This window comes from Mesoplodon mirus (genome assembly GCF_964341445.2).
Source record: "Mesoplodon mirus genome assembly, chromosome: 18".
Lineage (NCBI taxonomy): Eukaryota > Metazoa > Chordata > Mammalia > Artiodactyla > Ziphiidae > Mesoplodon > Mesoplodon mirus.
Window position 1 is genome coordinate 47,562,356 of NC_138994.1, and position 20,465 is coordinate 47,582,820.

The 20,465-nt window shown below is 46.2% G+C and overlaps 1 protein-coding gene across 1 annotated transcript; it reads left to right on the forward strand.

Moving 5' to 3' along the window:
- Positions 1 to 18,566: 18,566 nt before the first annotated feature.
- On the forward strand, positions 18,567 to 20,465 carry GP1BA (glycoprotein Ib platelet subunit alpha; the record flags this gene model as incomplete). The annotated part of the gene is made up of 1 exon (XM_082604045.1): positions 18,567 to 20,465. One exon carries the CDS (start codon positions 18,567 to 18,569, stop codon positions 20,463 to 20,465), a length of 1,899 nt encoding a protein of 632 aa, XP_082460171.1.

Consider the following 20,465-nt stretch of genomic DNA (forward strand, 5'->3'; position numbering starts at 1 on the left):
GTGCTTTGCTGCAGTCCTTGGCCAGGTCTGTAACTCGTGGGTGGAGGTCTTGCTCAGACCAGTGAATCCTATGGGCATTTCTTGCAGAGTCAGCACATCAGAAAATCTGGGGAGTCTCCAGGAGGGGCTCTGACCTACCGTGCCCCTCCCCTCCCCCACCCCACAGTGGTCCCTTCCTGCCAGTGCTGGGCCCAGAGCTGAGCCAGCATCTTTCCCGTGTTTGCTCAGGATGACCATTGCCTGAGGGCCTGAGACGCCGACACTGGTGGAATCAAGCACCTGATCTAGGCCTGGGTTCTGTGCGTTATAATGAAAATTCCACAGAACCTCAGTGGGCTGCCTGGCACTTTTGTTTCTGGGGACGCCTTGACTTCCAAGCTGGAGCCAAAGATCTCAGCTCAACAGGAAGCCACTCCCTTCACCTCCCGGCTCTTGGCTGGCAACTCGGAACAGCTGCGCTGCCCCCGGCTGCCAGCTGGGTTCCTTAGCCATCAGCACCTCACAGGGGAAACATCCCCAAGCTGGCCTGCCGAGGCCCCACCACAGGCAACAGAGGGGCTCCTCTTTCTTTCATGAACAGGGAGAGTGGGTCTGGCTGAGCCAGGACAGGGCAGTGATTTCTAGGCCGTCTCCCTCACTGGGACCTAAGCTCTTGGATCGCTGAGACTTTGCTAGGTTCCTGTGTTCACGGCACATAGCACAGAGCCTAGGACATAACAGGCTCCATAAACGTTTACTGGATAAAAGAGTAAGAATAAATGAATGTGTAATCTTCCCAGCACCCTCCCTTCTACTGAGAAGTGTTCTTCTCAAACCATGTGACCCCAGAGGAACTGCCAGGTACTTAGAGACACCGCCCGGCCCGAGTCACGGGTCCAGGGCAGGACACCTGACCCCAGCCAGACTAAAGAAAGTCCTTCCTGGGAATTTTGTTAAACAGGAACTCAGGAAGTCAGTCTCTCCCTGCTGTAGGAGATGCAAGATGTGAAATTCAGATGCATGAGGCAGCCACGTTCATTCCTTGCAGTTTACGTGGAGTAAGAGAGAATGTGGCCGATACTCAAAGACGAGTAGAGACAAGAAAGCGCCTCCAGCATCCCAGCCCCTGGTTCCAGAAATTCCTGAGGCCCAGCTGTGCTTGTCTCCTCCTGCAGGCTGGTTGCCCAACGATTCCTTTGATTGAATGAGGTACCTCAGTATCTTTCCAGTAAATCCCCCTTTTCTTGGCTTAAAAATATTAAGATTTAAGAAAAATAAACTGAGGGACTTCCCCGGTGGTGCAGCGGTAAAGACTCCACGCTCCCAATGCAGGGGGCCCGGGTTCAATCCCTGGTCAGGGAACTAGGTCCCACATGCCTACAGATTCTGCATGCCACAACTAAAAAAGACCCTGCATTCCACAACGAAGATCCCGCACGCAGAAACAAAGATCCCGTGTGCCACAACTAAGACCCAGCGCAGCCAATTAAATAAATAAATAAATATTTTTTAAAAATTTATTTAAAAAAGAAAGCGAAACAGGTATAAAAGAAAACAAAAATGCCCAGGAAAAACCTCTCTGACAATAAAAAAGCAATACATGCCAACGCTAGAAAAATGGAAGAGTCCAGAAAGAAGCAGTGAAAATCAAAAACTTTCCTCTTCCCAAAGGTTAATAGCTTCCTGTAAATCAAATTCTCCTAGGGCTTCCCTGGTGGCGCAGTAATTGAGAGTCCGCCTGCTGATGCAGGGGACACGGGTTCGTGCCCCGGTCTGGGAAGATCCCACATGCCGCGGAGCGGCTGGGCCCGTGAGCCGTGGCCGCTGAGCCTGCGCGTCCGGAGCCTGTGCTCCGCAACGGGAGAGGCCACAACAGTGAGAGGCCCGCGTACCACAAAAAAAAAAAAAAAATTCTCCTAGACCAAAGTCCAGCATATGTGTGTGAATATATGTATGTATATATACATACATACATGTTTACTTATTTATTTCACGTATACAAGAAGCATCAGAGTATGTTTACTATTTTGTAGCTTTTTCTCACTCAGCGTATTGTAGAGATTGGCTTGTATCATCACACACAAGTCTTCCCCATTCTCCTTAACCGCTGCAGTGTTCTACTGCATGCATGTACCATAGATAATTTATGCAGTTCCCAATGGATAGACATTTAAGAAGCTAACCATTTTGGGTTTTGCAATCACATACTATGCAACCATATGCATGAATTTATCTTTGGCAGACCTTTATCCATAGCGTAAATTTCTAGCAGTGAAATTACTAGGGCAAAGAGTTCACGCATTAGAAAAAAGCAACTATTGATGCCTTTTCCCATGTTGTTCTCCAAAAAGCATGCACATACTTACATTCACACCGACATAACATGAGGATACCTGTTTCCTCATACCCTCCCCAGGACAGCCTATTGCCAAACTCAAAATTTTTTGCCAAACCAACAGGTGAACATTGCTGTCTCATTATTTTGATTTACATGTCTTGATTAAGAAAACAGAGGGTTTTTTCAGCAGTTATCTTGGTCATCTATATGTATATATTTTTTAAAAACTGCTCATTCATATCAATGAACAAAATAATATTTATTCTAATATATGAGAATCTGAAATATAATGAAGATAAAATATTACACCAATGTTGAAAACTAGGGGACTTCCCTGGAGGTCCAGTGGTTAAGACTCCATGCGTCCACTGCAGCGGGAGCAGGTTCGATCCCTGGTTGGGGAACTAAGATCCCACATGCCATGGTGTGGCCAAAAAAAAAATTTTTTTTTTTGAAAACTAGGTTAATCAAATAAATGCTTTGGGACAACTGGAGAACCAGTCATCAAAATAGCCACCAGACCCTCATCTCTTCCACCAGGTGGATCAGATATTTGAATGTAAATTGAAGCCAAGAAAGTCCTAGAATGAAACAAGGATTAATGTATTCGTCATCCTGGAGAGAAGGTGTTTCTTCCCTTCCCTGGAGCCCAAAATCAGAGGCCATAAAGAAGAAGAAAAAAAATGCAGAAAGCTTCTGTAGGGTCAAAAAATCAAAGGCAAGCAAATAACAAAGTGGAAGAAAATACCTGCAACCAGTGACATCTCCTTTATTAATAAAGTGCTCATAGAAGCCCTAAAAAGCTGACAAGGTGGTGAACTCACTTGGGCTGTTGGCTCTGTCCTCAAATGTAGACGCTCTGCTATAAAACTGTGAGAAACCCCTGGGGAGAGAGGAGGTGGTGGGTCTTGGTGTCGGAGGGAACTGGCAGCCAGAGTGGAAGGGTGGCTGGCTCCATTGGAAAGAGATGAAAAGGGTAAAGAGTCATAATAAATACCTTCAAAAAGGGAGGGCGGGGGCCTCCCTGGTGGCGCAGTGGTTGAGAGTCCGCCTGCCGATGCAGGGGATACGGGTTCGTGCCCCGGTCTGGGAGGATCCCATATGCCGCGGAGCGGCTGGGCCCGTGAGCCATGGCCGCTGGGCCTGCGCATCCGGAGCCTGTGCTCCGCAACGGGAGAGGCCACAACAGTGAGAGGCCCGCATACCGCAAAAAGAAAAAAAAAAAAAAAAAAAAAAAAAAAAAAGGGAGGGCGGATATGAAGGGGTAGGGGAAAGAGAGGGAGAGAGAGAGCAAGAGGAGGGAGGCAGCACAGCTGTCCCCTTGGGGGACCCTTGAGAAGCCGGGGACACTGAGCGCACCCAGGGCGCCCGGAGGCCCGGGGTGAAGGGTTCGCTCTCCCAGGGCAGCGCTCTCTGTACCGACTTGGGTAAAGAAGAAAAAAGTCCTTGGGACTTGGTACAGGAAAGAAAGTTCATACTCGTCATCTTGTTAAATGAGATCTCCAATCAACTTTTTAAAAATTAATTAATTAATTAATTAATTAATGTTTGGCTGCATTGGGTCTTCGTTGCTGTGCGCGGGCTTTCTCTAGTTGCATTGAGCCGGGGACTCTTCATTGCGGTGCGCGGGCTTCTCATTGCGGTGGCTTCTCTTGTTGCAGAGCATGGGCTCTAGGCGCGCAGGCTTCAGTATTTGTGGCACATGGGCTTCAGTAGTTGTGGCTCATGGGCTCTAGAGCGCAGGCTCAGTAGTTGTGGCGCACAGGCTTAGTTGCTCCGCGGCAAGTGGGATCTTCCCAGACCAGGGCTCGAACCCGTGTCCCCTGCATTGGCAGGCGGATTCCTAACCACTGCGCCACCAGGGAAGTCCCTCCAATCAACTTTTCACTTCAGGACAGAAGACAAGAAAATGAATCAGGAAGGAAAGTCTCAGTATCAGCCAAGAACCGAGAGCACCTTCACGGGAAGTTTCTACACCTTGTGGGCCTGGCTTCAGAGGTGATGCCACTGTAGATGCGTAGATGCACCACCAGGATTCCGCCAATTTTGAAGGCCCAGGAGAAAATGATTCAAAGTCAGAGAAAAAGCACTAAGAACTCCCAGTTCCTGACAGCCTGATGAAATGGGACTCCTCAAGCCAAGAGGATGCAAAAGGCAATTATAAATGAAGTGTGTTAGATCCAGTGGTTCATACTCCTAAACTTTCACTATTAACACTCTTAGTATTTATACTATTAATATTAAAAGTAGTGGCGGGACTTCCCTGGTGGCGCAGTGGTTAAGAATCCTCCTGCCAATGCAGGGGACATGGGTTCGAGCCTTGGTCGGGGAAGATCCCACGTGCCAAGGAGCAACTAAGCCCATGCGCCACAACTACTGAGCCTGTGTGCCTAGAGCCGGTGCTCCACAGCAAGAGACGCCACTGCAATGAGAAGCCTGTGCACCACAACAGAGTAGCCTCAAATCGCGGCAACTAGAGAAAGCCTGTGCGCAGCAACAAGACCCAACGCTGCCAAAAATAAATAAATTTATAAAAGCATGCATTTCCTACCTGACCCAGGAATTCCATTCCTAGGACTTTATCTGAGAGAGAGAAAAGCTTATGTCTGCCAAAGATTTGCACACAAACCAGATCAAGCGTTGCTTGGCTGCAAGGACCGATAGGAAGGGGCACAAGGGAATAGATGAAAATGTTGTCTATCTTGATGAGGTGGTGATTACACGGATGGACACATTTGTCAAAACTCATGGAACTGTACACCTCAGATCTGTGTATTTCTCTGCATATATAAATTACTTCTCAATTTTAAAAGGTTATTAGGGAATTCCCTAGCAGTCCAGTGGTTAGGACTCCGCGCCTTCACCACCAAGGGCCTGGGGAACTAAGATTCCACAAGCCACGTGGTGTAGCCAAAAAAAATTTAAAAGGTTATTAGTTTAAAAAATTAAAGTAAGACATTGTTTAAATGCACAACAGAGGACTACTTACAGAGCATTTATAGAGCACAGACCTTGGTATTATAATTCTAAAAGGCCATTTTAAATACAGTCAGCCCTCTGTATACATGGACACAGAACCTGTGGATACAGAGGGCTGACTGTATATACCCAAAAAAAGGGGGAAATATCAGTAAACTGAAGCAGAACGAAGAAGTGATAAAAATAGTTAGTGATGAAATGGTGAAAGATCGCTTCTCCCAGCGAACCCACACCCAGGTAGCTTTATGGATGAATTCTACCAAACTTTCAAGGAACAGATCATCTGTATTTTATATAATTTGTTCCAGAAAATAGAAAAATAAGGCAAGCCAACCAGTTTTATGAGATTTTTACTCCAGCTAAGGACAGACAAGAAAATAAAAATATAGGCTTCACTCACTTAGGAACATAAATGTGAAAATCCTATATAAAATATGGGCCAACCAAATCCAAAGTTTATTGGAAAAGAAATTATCCAATCCGATTAAGTCAAGTTTGCCCTGGGAATGCCAGGATGATGTGCCACCCCACATTCTTCCTCCCTGACAGAACCCCATCTTTCTGGGAACAGCGTGTGTGCCCCAGACCCAAGGGCTGAGTCACCATTAGTCACAGCCATTCCCTGCTCCCCTGCCAGACACTCAGAATGCAAACCTCTCTTGCAGCCAGAGGCACCGTGATCCGTTTCTGACTAATGACACCAGGACAAGTCAGCTGGGGGAGGAGGCGTCTGGGAAACTTTAACCTTTCTGGTGAAAGGAGAGTCACTTATGGTTAAGCAGTTTTGTGCTTCTTTTCCTGCTCTTTCCCTTTCACCACCAGATTTATGCCTTTGAATGTGGTAGCCAGCTTGCACTCATGAGGTGACTAGCATGAGGACAAAAAGCCAGTGTGCTGAGGATGGCAAAATAGAAAGATGGACCCCTTCTACTGGATGACACCATCAAGCTGCTGGACCAACCTGAGATGGTCCATCTCCAGGCTGCTTGTTAAGAAGTTACTGCCCTTTGGGAATTCCCTGGCAGTCCAGTGGTTACGACTCCACACTTTCACTGCCAAGGGCCCGGGTTCAATCCCTGGTTGGGAACTAAGAACCCTCAAGCCACAATGAGCGGCCAAAATAAAGAAATAAAATTTAAAAAAAAATTAGAAGAAGTTACTGCCCTTAGGTTTTAAGATACAATTGCTGGTATTCTGTTACATGCAGCTGAGACCATTTCTACCAATTCAAATGGTTTATCCTCAGAAAATCTACTACTATTATTAATTACATTAGTGGAATAAAGGAGAAAGAGCACGATTGCATAATTTGAAATAGGAAAAGCTCAGAGTGCAATGCCTAATTTTTTTTTTTTTTTTTTTTTTTTTTTGCAGTACCCAGGCCTCTCACTGTTGTGGCCTCTCCCGCTGCTGAGCACAGGCTCCTGTGTGGTATTGCTCAGTAACTGACAAGAGGAGGAAACTGACCAGAGTGCAGAAACAGCCCATGTGCCTATAGAAGCTTGATATAGGATAAAGGTTGGATGATGTCAGTGGGATCAGGTAGATTAGCAGATAGGGTACATAGCCACCTCATGCTATGGAGGAAAAAAGAAAAAAAAAAAAGCTGTATCCCTACCTCATACCATATACAAAAGTAAAATCCAGAGAGATTAAGGACTTTAAAACATACAGTAAAACTACAGAGCTAACAGAAGAAAATGTAGGAGAGTATTTTTGTGACCTTGAGGTGGAATCTTCTTAAACAAGATACCAAACCCACAAACCATAAAGGGAAACATTGATGGACTTGAATACATTAAAATTAAGAATCTCTGTTCAGGAGCTTGGGGTTTCTTTGGGCCTGAGCCACTCATCTCCTTGCATGGTCCTGCAATAAACCTTTCTCTGCTCCAAAAAATAATAATTTCTGTTCAGACACACAGACATAGAGAACAGACTTGTGGTTGCAGGTGGTGGGGGGAATGGATGGATTGGGAGTTTGGGATTAGCAGACGCAAACTGTTGTATAGAGAATGGATGAACAACAAGGTCCTACTGGGGACTTTCCTGGAGGTCCAGTTCTTAAGAATCCACATTCTACTGCAGGGGACATAGGTTCGATCCCTGGTGGAAGAACTAAGATCCCACATGCCTCGGGACAACTAAGCCCATGTGCCGCAACTACTGAGCCTGTGCAATCTGGAGCCCAGGCGCCACAACTAGAGAGAAGTCCACACGCCACAACAAAGAGCCCACTAGCCGCAACAAAAGATCCTGCATGATGCAACTAAGACCCAACACAGCCAAACAAACAAACAAACAAACAAACAAATAAATAAAAGAGGTCCTACTGTATAGCACAGGGAACTATATTTAATATCCTGTGATAAACCACAATGGAAAAGAATATGAAAAAGAATGCATATATATAGATACAAAACTGAATTACTTTGCTGTACAGAAATTAACACAACATCCTATATCAACTATACTTGAATAAAATAAATTTTTAAAATAAATAAATAAGAAAAGAGTTTCTGTTCAACAAAGGACATCACAGACCTTACCCACTGTTGTCTGCCTCCTCTGCTTACATTCATTCACTATTCGATAAATATTTATTAAACACTATGCCAGGCACTGGAGCTACAACAGTGAACAAAATACACAACAGTGAACATGATCCCTGCGGAAATGTGGCTGGACTGGCGTTGTTGAGTGACAGAGCAGGGCGAGTACATTCTCCAAAAATGGCCTCTTTTTGCTGAAATGTGTAGGTAGTATTTTGGCAGGATTGTTGTTAAGACTATAATAAAAAGACACTAGAGGAAGCATATAAAAGTGAGGTATGAGACACAGAGAGACAAGCCAAGGAGGTGTCTTATTTGATGTGGTCATTCCCTTCAATTCATGCAGCAGTTTCTACCCCTTAGAGCACAGGCCATGTTTCTGAGTGCCTGCTGTCCCAAAGCTTGCCGTCTAGAGGGGTAGACAGACATTAAAACAAAGTATCATCATAGCTTTGGCAGAGTTGTAGGGAACTTACATGCAGTAACAAATCCAGTCTAGGGAGCTCAAAGAACAATTACCCACCCCTCCCAGAAATGATCCAGAGCTAGAGCCACCAAACCATCATAGCCCCCCCTGACGGAGCACTCACGCTTAGAGTCCGAGAGGCCGCAGGGGCTGGCCCAGCTAGTGGCTTTACCGTACAAACACTGGATAGAAATATTCCATTCCACCTGCTGACACTCAGGTTCAGTTCCATGAAACCCCACTTCTTTCTTCCTTCCTTCCCTCCTTCCTTCCTTCCTTCTCTCCCTCCCTCCTTCCTTCTTTTCTTTTGGCTGAGCCAGGTCTTAGTTGCAGCACACGGGATCTTCGTTGAGGCATGTGGACTACTTAGTTGCAGCATGTGGACTCCTTAGTTGTAACATGCAAACTCTTAACTTGCAGCATGCATGTGGGATCTAGTTCCCCAACCAGGGATCGAACTGGGCCCTGTGCATTGGGAGTGCAGAGTCTTACCCACTGGACCACCAGGAAAGTCCCGAAACCACACTTCTGATTCTAATTTTTGTTTTAGTTGGGTTCTTTTTTTTTTTTTTTTTTTGCGGTACGCGGGCCTCTCACTGTTGTGGCCTCTCCCGTTGCGGAGCACAGGCTCCGGACACACAGGCTCAGCGGCCATGGCTCACGGGCCTAGCCGCTCTGCGGCATGTGGGATCTTCTCGGACCAGGGCACGAACCCGTGTCCCCTGCATCGGCAGGCAGACTCTCAACCACTGCACCACCAGGGAAGCCCTTAGTTGGGTTCTTTTGGTTACAAGGAAAAGGAATGAAGTTAAATCACCTAAAAAAAGTTTCTCAACCTTCACAGCCATAATTGATTCGTGCAATGGGTGATCCTGGCTAAAGTTTGATTAGGAACCCAATATTTACATGCTATCAAAGTGTCTCCCCCAAAAAGAGCTTCTTAGTTACAAAAGGAAAAATAGTATCTTGATAATGGAGACTGGGTGGATTCCCCTTAACCAAGCTCTCAAGGTTTTAACATCACCAGTAATGGGTCAAATTGATATAACATATCTCCTGAAATAATGCAATGAGAAAGACACACCACTCTTGTAATATTCCTGACAGAAAAACAACCCAAATCCAATCGTGAGAAGCATCAGATAGATTGAGGGCAACTCTACATAACTGAGGGATATTCTGTGTAAGTACTGGATGATAGTTTTCAAAAATGCCAAAGTCATGAAAAATAAAAACAGGTTAAGGAACTAAAGGAAACTAAGAGATATGGTCCTGGACTGGGGAAAAAAGCTATAAAGGACGTATTTCAGACAATTGGCAAGATGGGAAAATGAACTATGTATTGGATAATAGTATTGTATCAATATTAAATTTCTTGAAATTAATAACTATACTGCAGTTATGTAAGGAAATGTCCTTGTTTTTAGGAAGTATGTTAAAATATTAGTCGTAAAGGACATGATGTCTCCAACTTACTCTCAAATGGTTCAGGAAAAAACACGTAAGAGAGAAAAAGTGATAAAGTGAACGAGACAAAATGTTAACAAATGGTGAGTCCCAGCCAAGTTGATGCATAAAATTAACCACCACAATGTACATGTGATGTTTATTGTCAACTACAATAAATTTACAAGTTTGCAATAAAAAGTTAGCTAAATCCACCTGAGAGCTTTCTGCTCCTGGGATGAGGGAATAGATTTACTTTTTCCTATTCCACCTGCTAAGTACAACTAGACATTATATATAAAGCAAACATCAAGAGATGAAGATGGAGAGAAGAAGGCAGAAAGGCTAGGGACCTCAGGATCCAAGGAATAGCATGAAGATGGTGAGTTCCCTGGGTTTTCTTTTTCCCTTGAATGTCCCAGACTTGGAGGTAAAGAAATCAGCAACCTGGAAACACCACAGACACAGCCCCAACAAAAGTCTGCTCTCTCTAGCCAAAGGGGCAGGAAAGGGGCAGCCTGATAAGACAGAAAACTTTGAAAATAACTACTCGATTCCAGCCAAATATTACAGAAAAACTTCGGCCTCACCCACACCCATACCAGCAAAGACCAAGTGATGAGCATAGATTTCCACCCTCCCCAGGCTTGCCATGAGGCACCCCAAGATCTCTGCCAGGGTGGTTTCTAAGAAGGCCAAGGAGGGTGAGGGGACTTTCACCCCAGCCCGCTGGTAATGAGGCCTCTCACACTTAGGGTCCATGGAGACTACGTGGGAGCCTGGACTTCATCCAGACTGGCAGTCGCGAGGCATCCCTGCTGGGGTGGTGTCTGAGGAGCCCTCCTGGAGAGAAAACTTTCACTCATTTCTGCAGTACTGAGGCCATTCTCACCCAAGGGGCAATGGAGACCACATGGGGAACTAGAACTCCCACCTTCATCCATGAGATGTCAAGAGGCTGAATGGGAAACTTGAACTTCTGCCTCCACCTGGCAGTAAAAGTAAAAAGGCAGCAACACGCTTTTCCCTGCTAGAGCAGTGGCAGAAAAAGCCAGCTGAAACAGAAGGGTTAAATAAGATCCAGAGTCTCATAAAATAACTTTAAGATGTCCATGTTTCATTAAAAATTAGTCATCATGGGGCTTCCCTGGTGGTGCAGTGGTTAGGAGTCCGCCTGCCAATGCAGAGGACGCGGGTTTGAGCCCTGGTCCGGGAAGATCCCACATGCCGCGGAGCAACTAAGCCCGTGCACCACAACTACTGAGCCTGCGCTCTAGAGCCCGTGAGCCACAACTACTGAAGCCCGAGTACCTAGAGCCCGTGCTCCGCAGCAAGAGAAGCCACCGCATTGAGAAGCCCGCGCACTGCAACGAAGAGTAGTCCCCACTCGCTGCAACTAGAGAAGGCCTGCATGCAGCAACGAAGACCCAACACAGCCAAAAATAAATAAATAAAATTTTATTTTAAAAAAATTTAGTCATCATACCAAAAACTGGGAAAAGCTCAAACTGAATGAAAAAACCCAATTCGTAGCTGCCACCACACAAAGGACAGAGATGTTAGGACTATCTGAAAAATATTTTAAAGCAGCTATGATAAAATGCTTTAACAAGAAATTATGCACATGCTTGAAACAAATGAAAAAATAGAAAGCTTCAGCAAAGAAATAGAAGATCTAGAGAAGAACCGAATAGAAATTTTAGAGCTGAAAAATATAATAACTGAAATGAAAGGTCAGGGAACAGGCTCAACAATAGAATGGAGGGGACAGAGAAAAGAATCAGTGAGCTGAAAGATTTAATAATAGAAATCACCCATTCTGAATAACAGAGAGAAACAAGACTAAAAAAACATAGTCTCCCATGGGAGCTGTGGGACTATAACAAAAGATCTACTATTGTGTCAACAGAGCCCCAGAAACAGAGGAGAAAGAGGATGAGGCTGAAACAGTTGTCAAAGAAATAATAGCTGAAAACTACCCAAATTTGGCAAGAGACATAAACTTACACATGTAAGAAGCTGAGCAACCTCAAACAGGATAAAGTCAAAGAATAACCCAAAGATAAAGTCCCCCCAAATAAACATGCAACTACCATATGACCCAGAAATTGCATTCCTGAGCAATTTTTCCCAGGGAAATGAAGACTTCTGTTCACACCCAAATCTGCACATTAATGTTTACAGCAGATATATTTGTAATAAGCCAACAGCTGGAATCGGCCCACATGTCCTTCCATTGGTAAACAGATAAACTGTAGAACATACATACTAGGGAAGACTACTCAGAAATAAAAAGAAATGAACTCCTGACGCACACAACAACCTGTACGAATCTCCAGAGAATTATGCTGAGTGGAAAAAAAAAGTTCCAAAAGGTTATATACTGTATGATCCCATTTATATAACATTCTTGAAACGACAAGATTATAGCAATGAAGAACAGATTAGTAGCTGTCAGGGGGTAAGGAGGGGTGGGGAGGTAGGAAGGAAGAGGGTGAGGCTATCAAAGGGCAAAAGGAGGGAGCCTTATGGTGACGGAAATGTTCTGACAGAACAATGTCAGTATCATGGTTGTGATATTGTATGTACTACAGTTTAAAAAAAATACTTATTTATTTGGCTGTGCCAGGTCTTAGTCGCGGCATGCAGAATCTTTAGTTGCGGCATGTGGGATCTAGTTCCCTGAAGGGGGATCGAACCGGGGTCCCCTGCCTTGGGAGCACAGAGTATTAGCCACTGGACCACCAGGGAAGTCCCTGTACTACAGTTTTGCAAGATACTACCATTGGGGAAAATTGGGTAACGAGTACATGGAATCTCTGTCTTATTTCTTACAACTGCATGTGAATCAATAATTATCTCAAAATAAAAAGTTTAATTTTTAAAAGTCTACCTGAAATTTAAAAAAATATCTTTGCAAGTAATTCTACTTTTAAAAAAAGAAAAGAAAAAATAGAAAATACAATCTTTAAGCCCATTATGTTGCAAGTAACAATTCCAATACCAATCAGTTTAAGAAATAAATAAGAGGATTTTTGGCTCACTGAACTTCAAAATTGGTTTGATACAGCATTTCAATGATGCCAAGGAGATTTTTTTTCATTATACCTCTCCTGACATTAGCTTCATCCTAAGGCCAGATCCCCTTGTGATAACAAGATGGGTGCCAACAGCTCACCTGGGGTTACATATTTCCTTGTCTACAGCCAAAGAAAGTATGTATACCTCAAGCATCCAACAGAAGTCTTGGGCTTCGTTATGAAAGGACCAACTTACTTCCTGTGACTGTGCTTGGACCAATCACTCTGACCATGGAATACCCTGACCAGCTGTATCAGGGTACTTGTCAAAGGGGAGGAAGTCTAGTGGCTGACTTAGGTTCACTCATGCAGCTGGGATAGAGTCATTCGCACGAAAAATTCTAAGGATGGGGTAGGAGTAATTTCTCAAAAGAAAAAAAAAGAGGAAAAGCTGAATAGGTCTTGAGTAGACCTCCAACTAACGACTTCTGCTCAAACTCTTTAAAAATGAACCACAACCAGAGCCCTGAATTGGATTTCTTTGGATGCATGCAACAGAAATCAACTCTACCTACCTTAATCCAAAACAGACTTCTTGGAAAGATGCAGAAGCTCATGGGGTACAAGTGAACACTGGAAATCCAGGACTGCTCAGGGATTAGGTAGGCTGAGGAGTTAGTAGCAGGAACTATTCTACAGCTTTTCCTGAGCACTTTGTTGAAATGAATCAAGTCCAGTTCTATTTTCTCTTCTTTTGTCCCCTCATTCACCATTTGAAATTCTAGGAGAGGGAGTATGGTTGTCCATGATTAGGTCACATCTCTGGGCTGAACTCAGGTGGTAACAGGAAGGATCTAGTGGAAGGAACTTCCAAAGACATTTTGGTTTCCAAAGCAAGAGGCCAGAGTACCTACTGCCATCAAGTTTGCACTAATCTGGGGAGGTGTAATCTCTTAAAAGGAAATGGGGGTCCTCTTATTTTAGAGGAACAGATGCTGGATATATAAATTGCAAATATTCATCTTAGGTATTAGATGATAAAAAATGTGAGATGGCACAAAGCAGCATTCAAATGAAAAGTATAAAGTGAATTTCCCTGAAAAGCAAGAAAGATTGAAAATAAGTAAAAGAAGATTTCAACTCAAGAAGGTAGAAAGGGAACATGAAAATAAGCTCATCAGAAAATAAAAAATGTTGTAAATCAACTATACTTCAATAAAATAAATTTTAGGGACTTCCCTGGTAGTCCAGTGGTTAGGACTCTGTGCTCCCAATGCAGGGGGCCCGGGTTCCATCCCTGGTCGGGGAACTATATCCCACACGCCGCAACTAAGAGCCCGCATGCTGCAACTAAAAAAACAGGTCCCACATTCCCGCATGCCACAACGAAGATCCCGTGTGCCGCAGCTAAGACCCGGTGCAGCCAAGTAAATAAAGAAATAAACAAAAAAAAATTTTTAAAGACAATGCTTTAAAAATAAATTAGTTAAAAAAAGAAAATAAGCTCAAAGTATGAGAAATTATTAAAGATAAAGGTAGACATCTGTCATCAAATAAAAAACCCCAACAATTGACTAGTAAAAATAATAAATCTGGTTCTTTAGTCCAATAAAATAGACCAATCTTTGGCAAGTCTGCTGAATAAAGAAAGAAGGGCAGGGAGGAAGACAGAAAAGAGAAAGAGCAAAAATACAAATAAACAACATTAGGGGTCATAACTACAGATATGGAGATTTTAACAAATGATAAAAGTATAAAATGCTCAAACTTGCAATAATAAATTGAACTGCCACATGAAATAGATATTTTATTAGAAAAATATCAGTTACCAAAATTGACTCAAGATGTAGAAACTTCAATAGACAAACAATTAGAGTAGGAATTGGAAAGGTATTCAAGGAGCTTTCCCCCAAATGTCATCAGGTCCAGACGGTTTCATAGGTGAATTCCACCAAAACTGCATGGAAAATCCCTATGATCTCTAACTTTTCCAGAGGCTCTAAAAATTTCCAACTTATTTTACAAGGCCAGTATAACTCTGACAACAAAACAAAAGAACAGAATAAGACAAAGTCCCCTCAGAATAAATCTATGGGCCACTCCTATCTTCTAACTTCGATGTAAAAGTTCTAAATAAAATGTGAGCAAACCAACCTATAATTATATTTATTTATTTATTTATTTATTTTTGCGGTACGCGGGCCTCTCACTGTTGTGGCCTCTACCGTTGCGGAGGAGCACAGGCTCCAGACGCCCAGGCTCAGCGGCCATGGCTCACGGGCCCAGCCGCTCCGCGGCATGTGGGATCTTCCCGGACCGGGGCACGAACCCGTGTCCCCTGCATCGGCAGGCGGACTCTCAACCACTGCACCACCAGGGAAGCCCTATAATTATATTTAAAGAATAATTCATAATGGCCAAGTAGGATTAATCCCAAACATTTAAAGATGCAAAATTAGAAAGAATTCAGGACGTCGACATGTGAAGAAAATAAAACATTAGGACCATTTCAGTAGGTGCCAAAGTATATGAATCTCTTCTCTATGTCTGCAAAATCCTTCAACTTAGAAATCTTTGGAGAAGCAGAACCTGCTTCCTATTACAGAAGCTGAAAATGCCAGATACTTGCTTTCCCAGACTCCCTTGCAGCTGGGTCACAGGTACAAGACCAATCAGACTCACACCCAGACTCTGAATCAGGAGCGAGTATCACAAAGGGGTAGGGATGATGCAGGATTCTCTCTCTGAAGCTGGGAGGTTGTGGTAACACTGAGTTCCTGGCTCAGCAGCTGCAGTGGAGCAAGCTTCAGCGAACTGGTCTTGCAGCAGGAGCAGAGATTTGCTCACCAGACTGGTTCTGCAGCCTGGTTCTGGGCACTGCTCCTAGCTACATAGTCCCACGTCTGGTTCTGTAGCCCTCACTGAGAAGTCTGTGAAGTAGCCAACATATTTTTATTTTTATTTTGGCCGCACCATGCGGCATGCAGGATCTTAGCTCCCTGAACACTGTCCCCCACAGTGGAAGCGTGGAGTCTTAACCACTGGACTGCCAGGGAAGTCCAAAATGTATTTTTAATAAATTCCTTTTCAACCTAAATTAGGCAGAACATTTCCTGTTACTTACAACTAAAAATCCTAATTGGTGCCAGAGTGGCAAAAAACCCAACTGCCTTAGGGGCCTTACTCCAGGTCAGGGCTTCTGTCTACGCAGCTCTCCCCCTCACTTCTTGCTGCTCAGTGCCTCATTTCCTCCATGTTTTCAAGTACTTTTTGCAGCCGGCAAATTATATAAATGGCAAGTCTATGGATTAACTGCATCTGGCTCAAGTGTCCACCCCTTGTCCAGTCACCAGTCAGCAGATAGGGGCAGGCTCATGCGCCTGCATGGTTCCCCTCCTAGGGACAGTTGATAGGACATTTTCATCATTGGAAGGGGCCATGGACCAACAGATATGATGCCTGACTTTCTGAAACAGGCACCTAACCTGGTCTTGGGAAATCCTAAAAGGCTTTCCAGAGGAAGAAATTCTGGGCTGGAACTTTCCAGATAAGTAAGAGTTAGGCAGAAGGGGATAAGGGGTGAGAAGAAGGGTCCAGGCACAAGAAAGAGAATAACCTAGAGTGAAAGGTGGAGTGTTAAGAGATGGGGCTGGACAGGTGAGCAAGGGTCAGATCACGTAGGACCCTGTAGGCCATGTTAGGGACGTTAGACTCCCTCCTGAGGGCTACAAGGAGCCATTGGTGACTTTCAGGCAGTGGAAGGATATAAGCTAATCTGCATTTCTGAACGACCACTTGGGTGGGGAGAAGGAGGGGAGTTAGAAAGTTGGGAGAGTATTGGGAAGGCTGCTGCAGTGAAGCAGTGGAGAGAACATGGCACCCTGGACAAGGAATGGTGGCAGGGGGGATGGGAAGGGGTGGGTTTGAGGGGCATTAGGAGGTAAAATCAGAGACTTCCCTGGTGGTCCAGTGGTTAAGACTCCACGCTCCCAATGCAGGGGGCCTGGGTTCAATCCCTGGACAGAACTAGATCCCGCATGCCACCGTGAAGATCCCACATGAGGCAACGAAGATCCCGTGTGCTGCAACTAAGACCCAGCGTAGCCAAATAAATAAACTAATTAGTTAATTTAAAAAAAAAGAATTCTTAAAAAAAAAAGGAGGTAAAATCAGCTGGACTTGGTAGCAGGTTGCATGTGGGAATGGAGGGGTGGAGTTAAAGATGACTATCAGGGAGTTTGTTTGTACTGGCTGAAAGGCTAGATAAATGAGTGGATGACAGAACCACTCACCAGGTTGGACAACTGCAGGAGGATTAGCTGTTTGGAGACACATGATGAGCTCAGTTTTGAACATATTGCTTCAGGGCCTTTGGGAGAGCCAAGAAATCCAAAAGGCAGTGGGACATATGTGTTCGGGTCTCAGGAGAGGGGTCTGGGCTAGAGACAAAGATTTGAGAGTCACTGGGGGACAGGTGGTGGTCGAAGGCAAGGGAATGGATGAGGAGACTCTCAGGTGTTTGTGTAGCATAAGAGAAGAGGAGGGCCAAAGACCGAATAATTTTAACTTATTAATTTTTCATGAAGGGCAGGGGAAGAAGAATCCACAAAGGACACTGAGAAGGGTCAGCCAGAGAGGCAAGACGAAAACCAAGAAAAAATTACTCTCAGATAAACAACAGGGTCTTACTGTGTAGCACAAGGAACTGTATTCAACACCCTGGGATAAACCATAATGGAAAAGAATATGAAAAAGAATGTGTATAAGTGTATAACTGAGTCACTTTGCTGTAACAGCAGAAATTAACACAACATTGTAAATCAATTATACTTCAATAAAAATAAGCTTAAAAATAAATTTAAAAAGAAAAATCTAAAAAAGGAAAAATTACTGTCATGAGTCCCAAAGTGGGAGTGGCCACAGGTGTTCAGGCTTCGGAAAACAAGATCATGTGGAGGAGTGCCCAGTGGACGGAGAGGCTTGGGGGTCAATGGTGACCATGGTAAGAACTGAGTCCGTGGATTGGGGGTGGGGGAGAAACAGCCTAGAGTGGGATGAGGAGGGAGAGGGAGGTGAGGGTAAAAGTTAGGCAGTTTGAAGAATGCCGCTGTGGGACTTCCCTGGCGGTCCAGTGGTTAAGACTGCACTCCCAATGCAGAGGGCATGGGTTCGGGGAAGATCCCGCATGCCCTGTGGTGTGGCCAAAACAAAGAAAAAAAAGAAGAAAAAAGAACGCGGCTGTGAAGCGAAAATGAGAGGGGCAGCTGGAGAGGTTTTTTTTAAAGCTGGAAGAGAGTGGTGGTTGGAGTCCACTCCCAATCTCCTGGTGTAGAAGGACAGTAGGCAAAAGCAGGACCAAAGGAGGGCTTGGGGAAAGCTGTGGAAGGAGGTGATAAAGGCCTATGTCCGGGAGCGAGACCGTTCCCTGGGTCCCAGGAGCCCCTATCAGGCTGGCATTTCCTCCCCATCTCCACCCCCTTCCTGCCACTGACCAGGCCCTCCCTGGAGCTGGAAGAGAGAAGGACCAAGTCACACCCTGGAAGAAGCTCTGTGGCTCCGGAGGTCTTTCTGCTGGCCTGTAAGCTGGGGCCGGGGGAGGAGGGAGCCTGAGGGATGGATACCAGCCAAAGACCTGGAGCTAGCAGTTTAGGCTTTGGGGGGCAAGGGGAGGAGAGGGGAGTGGATGGGGGGAGGTGTGGGAGCTGAGTTTCTGGAAGGGATCCTGGAGGAGTACTGCTGGGGGGCGGAGGGGTGCCCACTCAAGCCCCCCTTGCCCACAGGTCCCCATGCCTCTCTTCCTCTTGCTGCTCCTGCTGCCAAGCCCTTCACACTCCCACCCCATCTGTGGCATCAGCAAAGTGGCCAGCGAGGTGGAAATGAACTGTGAAAATAAGGGGCTGAAGGCACCGCCTCCAGATCTGCAAGCAGAAACCAACATCCTCCGCCTGGGTGGGAACCCCCTGGGCACCTTCTCCATGGTGTCCATGGTGAATCTGACTCACCTCACTCAGCTGCACCTGGAGAAGAGCCAGCTGACCAGCCTGCTGACTGACGCGACGCTGCCCCGGCTGGAGACCCTGATTATATCCCACAATACGCTGAGAAGCCTGCCCTTGTTGGGACGGGCGCTGCCAGCACTCTATACCCTGGATGTCTCCTTCAACGAGCTGGCCTCATTGTCTCCTGATGCCCTGAATGGCCTGAGCCACCTCCATGAGCTCTACTTGCGTGGCAACGAGCTGAAGACTCTGCCCCCTGGACTCCTGCAGCCCACACCCAAGCTGAAGAAGCTCAACCTGGCTGAAAACGGGTTGAGTGAGCTGCCCCCTGGGTTCCTGGATGGGTTGGAGGAACTTGACACCCTCTACCTCCAGCGGAACTTGCTGCGCACGATACCAAAGGGCTTCTTTGGGGACCTCCTCCTGCCTTTTGCTTTTTTCCACGACAACACCTGGTTCTGTGACTGTGGGATCCTCTATTTCAGCCACTGGCTGCAGGACAATGCCAACAATGTGTACATATGGAAGGAGGGTGTGGACGCCAAGGCCATGACCCCCAACGTGACGAGCGTGGGGTGTGTCAATTTGCCCAACACGTTTGTCTACACCTACTCAGGAGAGGGCTGCCACACCCCTGGCGACAGGGACAGCATAGACTACGATGTCTACGAAGAGGATGACAAGGTGCCTACCACAAGGGCTGCGGGCAGCTCCTCTACCCACACCAGTGCCCACACCACCCACTGGGGCCTGCTTTACTCAGTGCCACCTGCTCTGCTAGGCCCCCAAGTGTCCTCCTTGCCTCCAACTAAGGAACAGACCACGTTCCGAATTTCTACAGGACCCATCACATTCTCCAAAACTCTCAAACCCACCCCAGAGCCCACAGTCCCGAGCACCCCAGAGCCCACAAGCCCGAGCACCCCAGAGCCCACAAGCCCAAGCACCCCAGAGCCCACAGCCCCGAGCACCCCAGAGCCCACAAGCCCGAGCACCCCAGAGCCCACAGCCCCGAGCATCCCAGAGCCCACAAGCCCGAGCACCCCAGAGCCCACAAGCCTGAGCACCCCAGAGCCCACAGCCCCCAGCACCTCAGAGCTCACAAGCCCGAGCACCCCAGAGCCCACAGCCCCGAGCACCCCAGAGCCCATAAGCGAGACCTCAGAACCCACCATAGCCTTAACCTCCACAAAACCCACTTCACTTCCCACTATCTTAGAGTCCGCCACAGCCACCATCTCTGAATTTGGTAACCTCCTGAAGGCCCAGGGGGTGGCTCAGTGGAATGCGGAGAGTTCCAGAAACGACCCTTTTCTCAACTCTGACTTTTGCTGCCTCTTCCTGGGCTTCTATATCTTGGGTCTCCTCTGGCTCCTGTTTGCCTCTGTGGTCCTCATCCTGCTGCTGTTCTGGGTCCAGCACGTGAAACCACAGGCCCTGGCCACAGTCACGCACACCTCACATCTAGAGCTGCAGAGGGGAAGGCAAGTGACAGTGGCCCGGGCCTGGCTGCTTTTCCTCCAAGGCTCGCTCCCCACTTTCCGCTCTAGCCTCTTCCTGTGGGTGCGGCCTAATGGCCGTGTGGGGCCCCTGCTGGCAGGACGGCGGCCCTCAGCCCTGAGCATGGGTCGTGGTCAGGACCTGCTGGGGACAGTGGCTGTTAGGTACTCCGGCCACAGCCTCTGA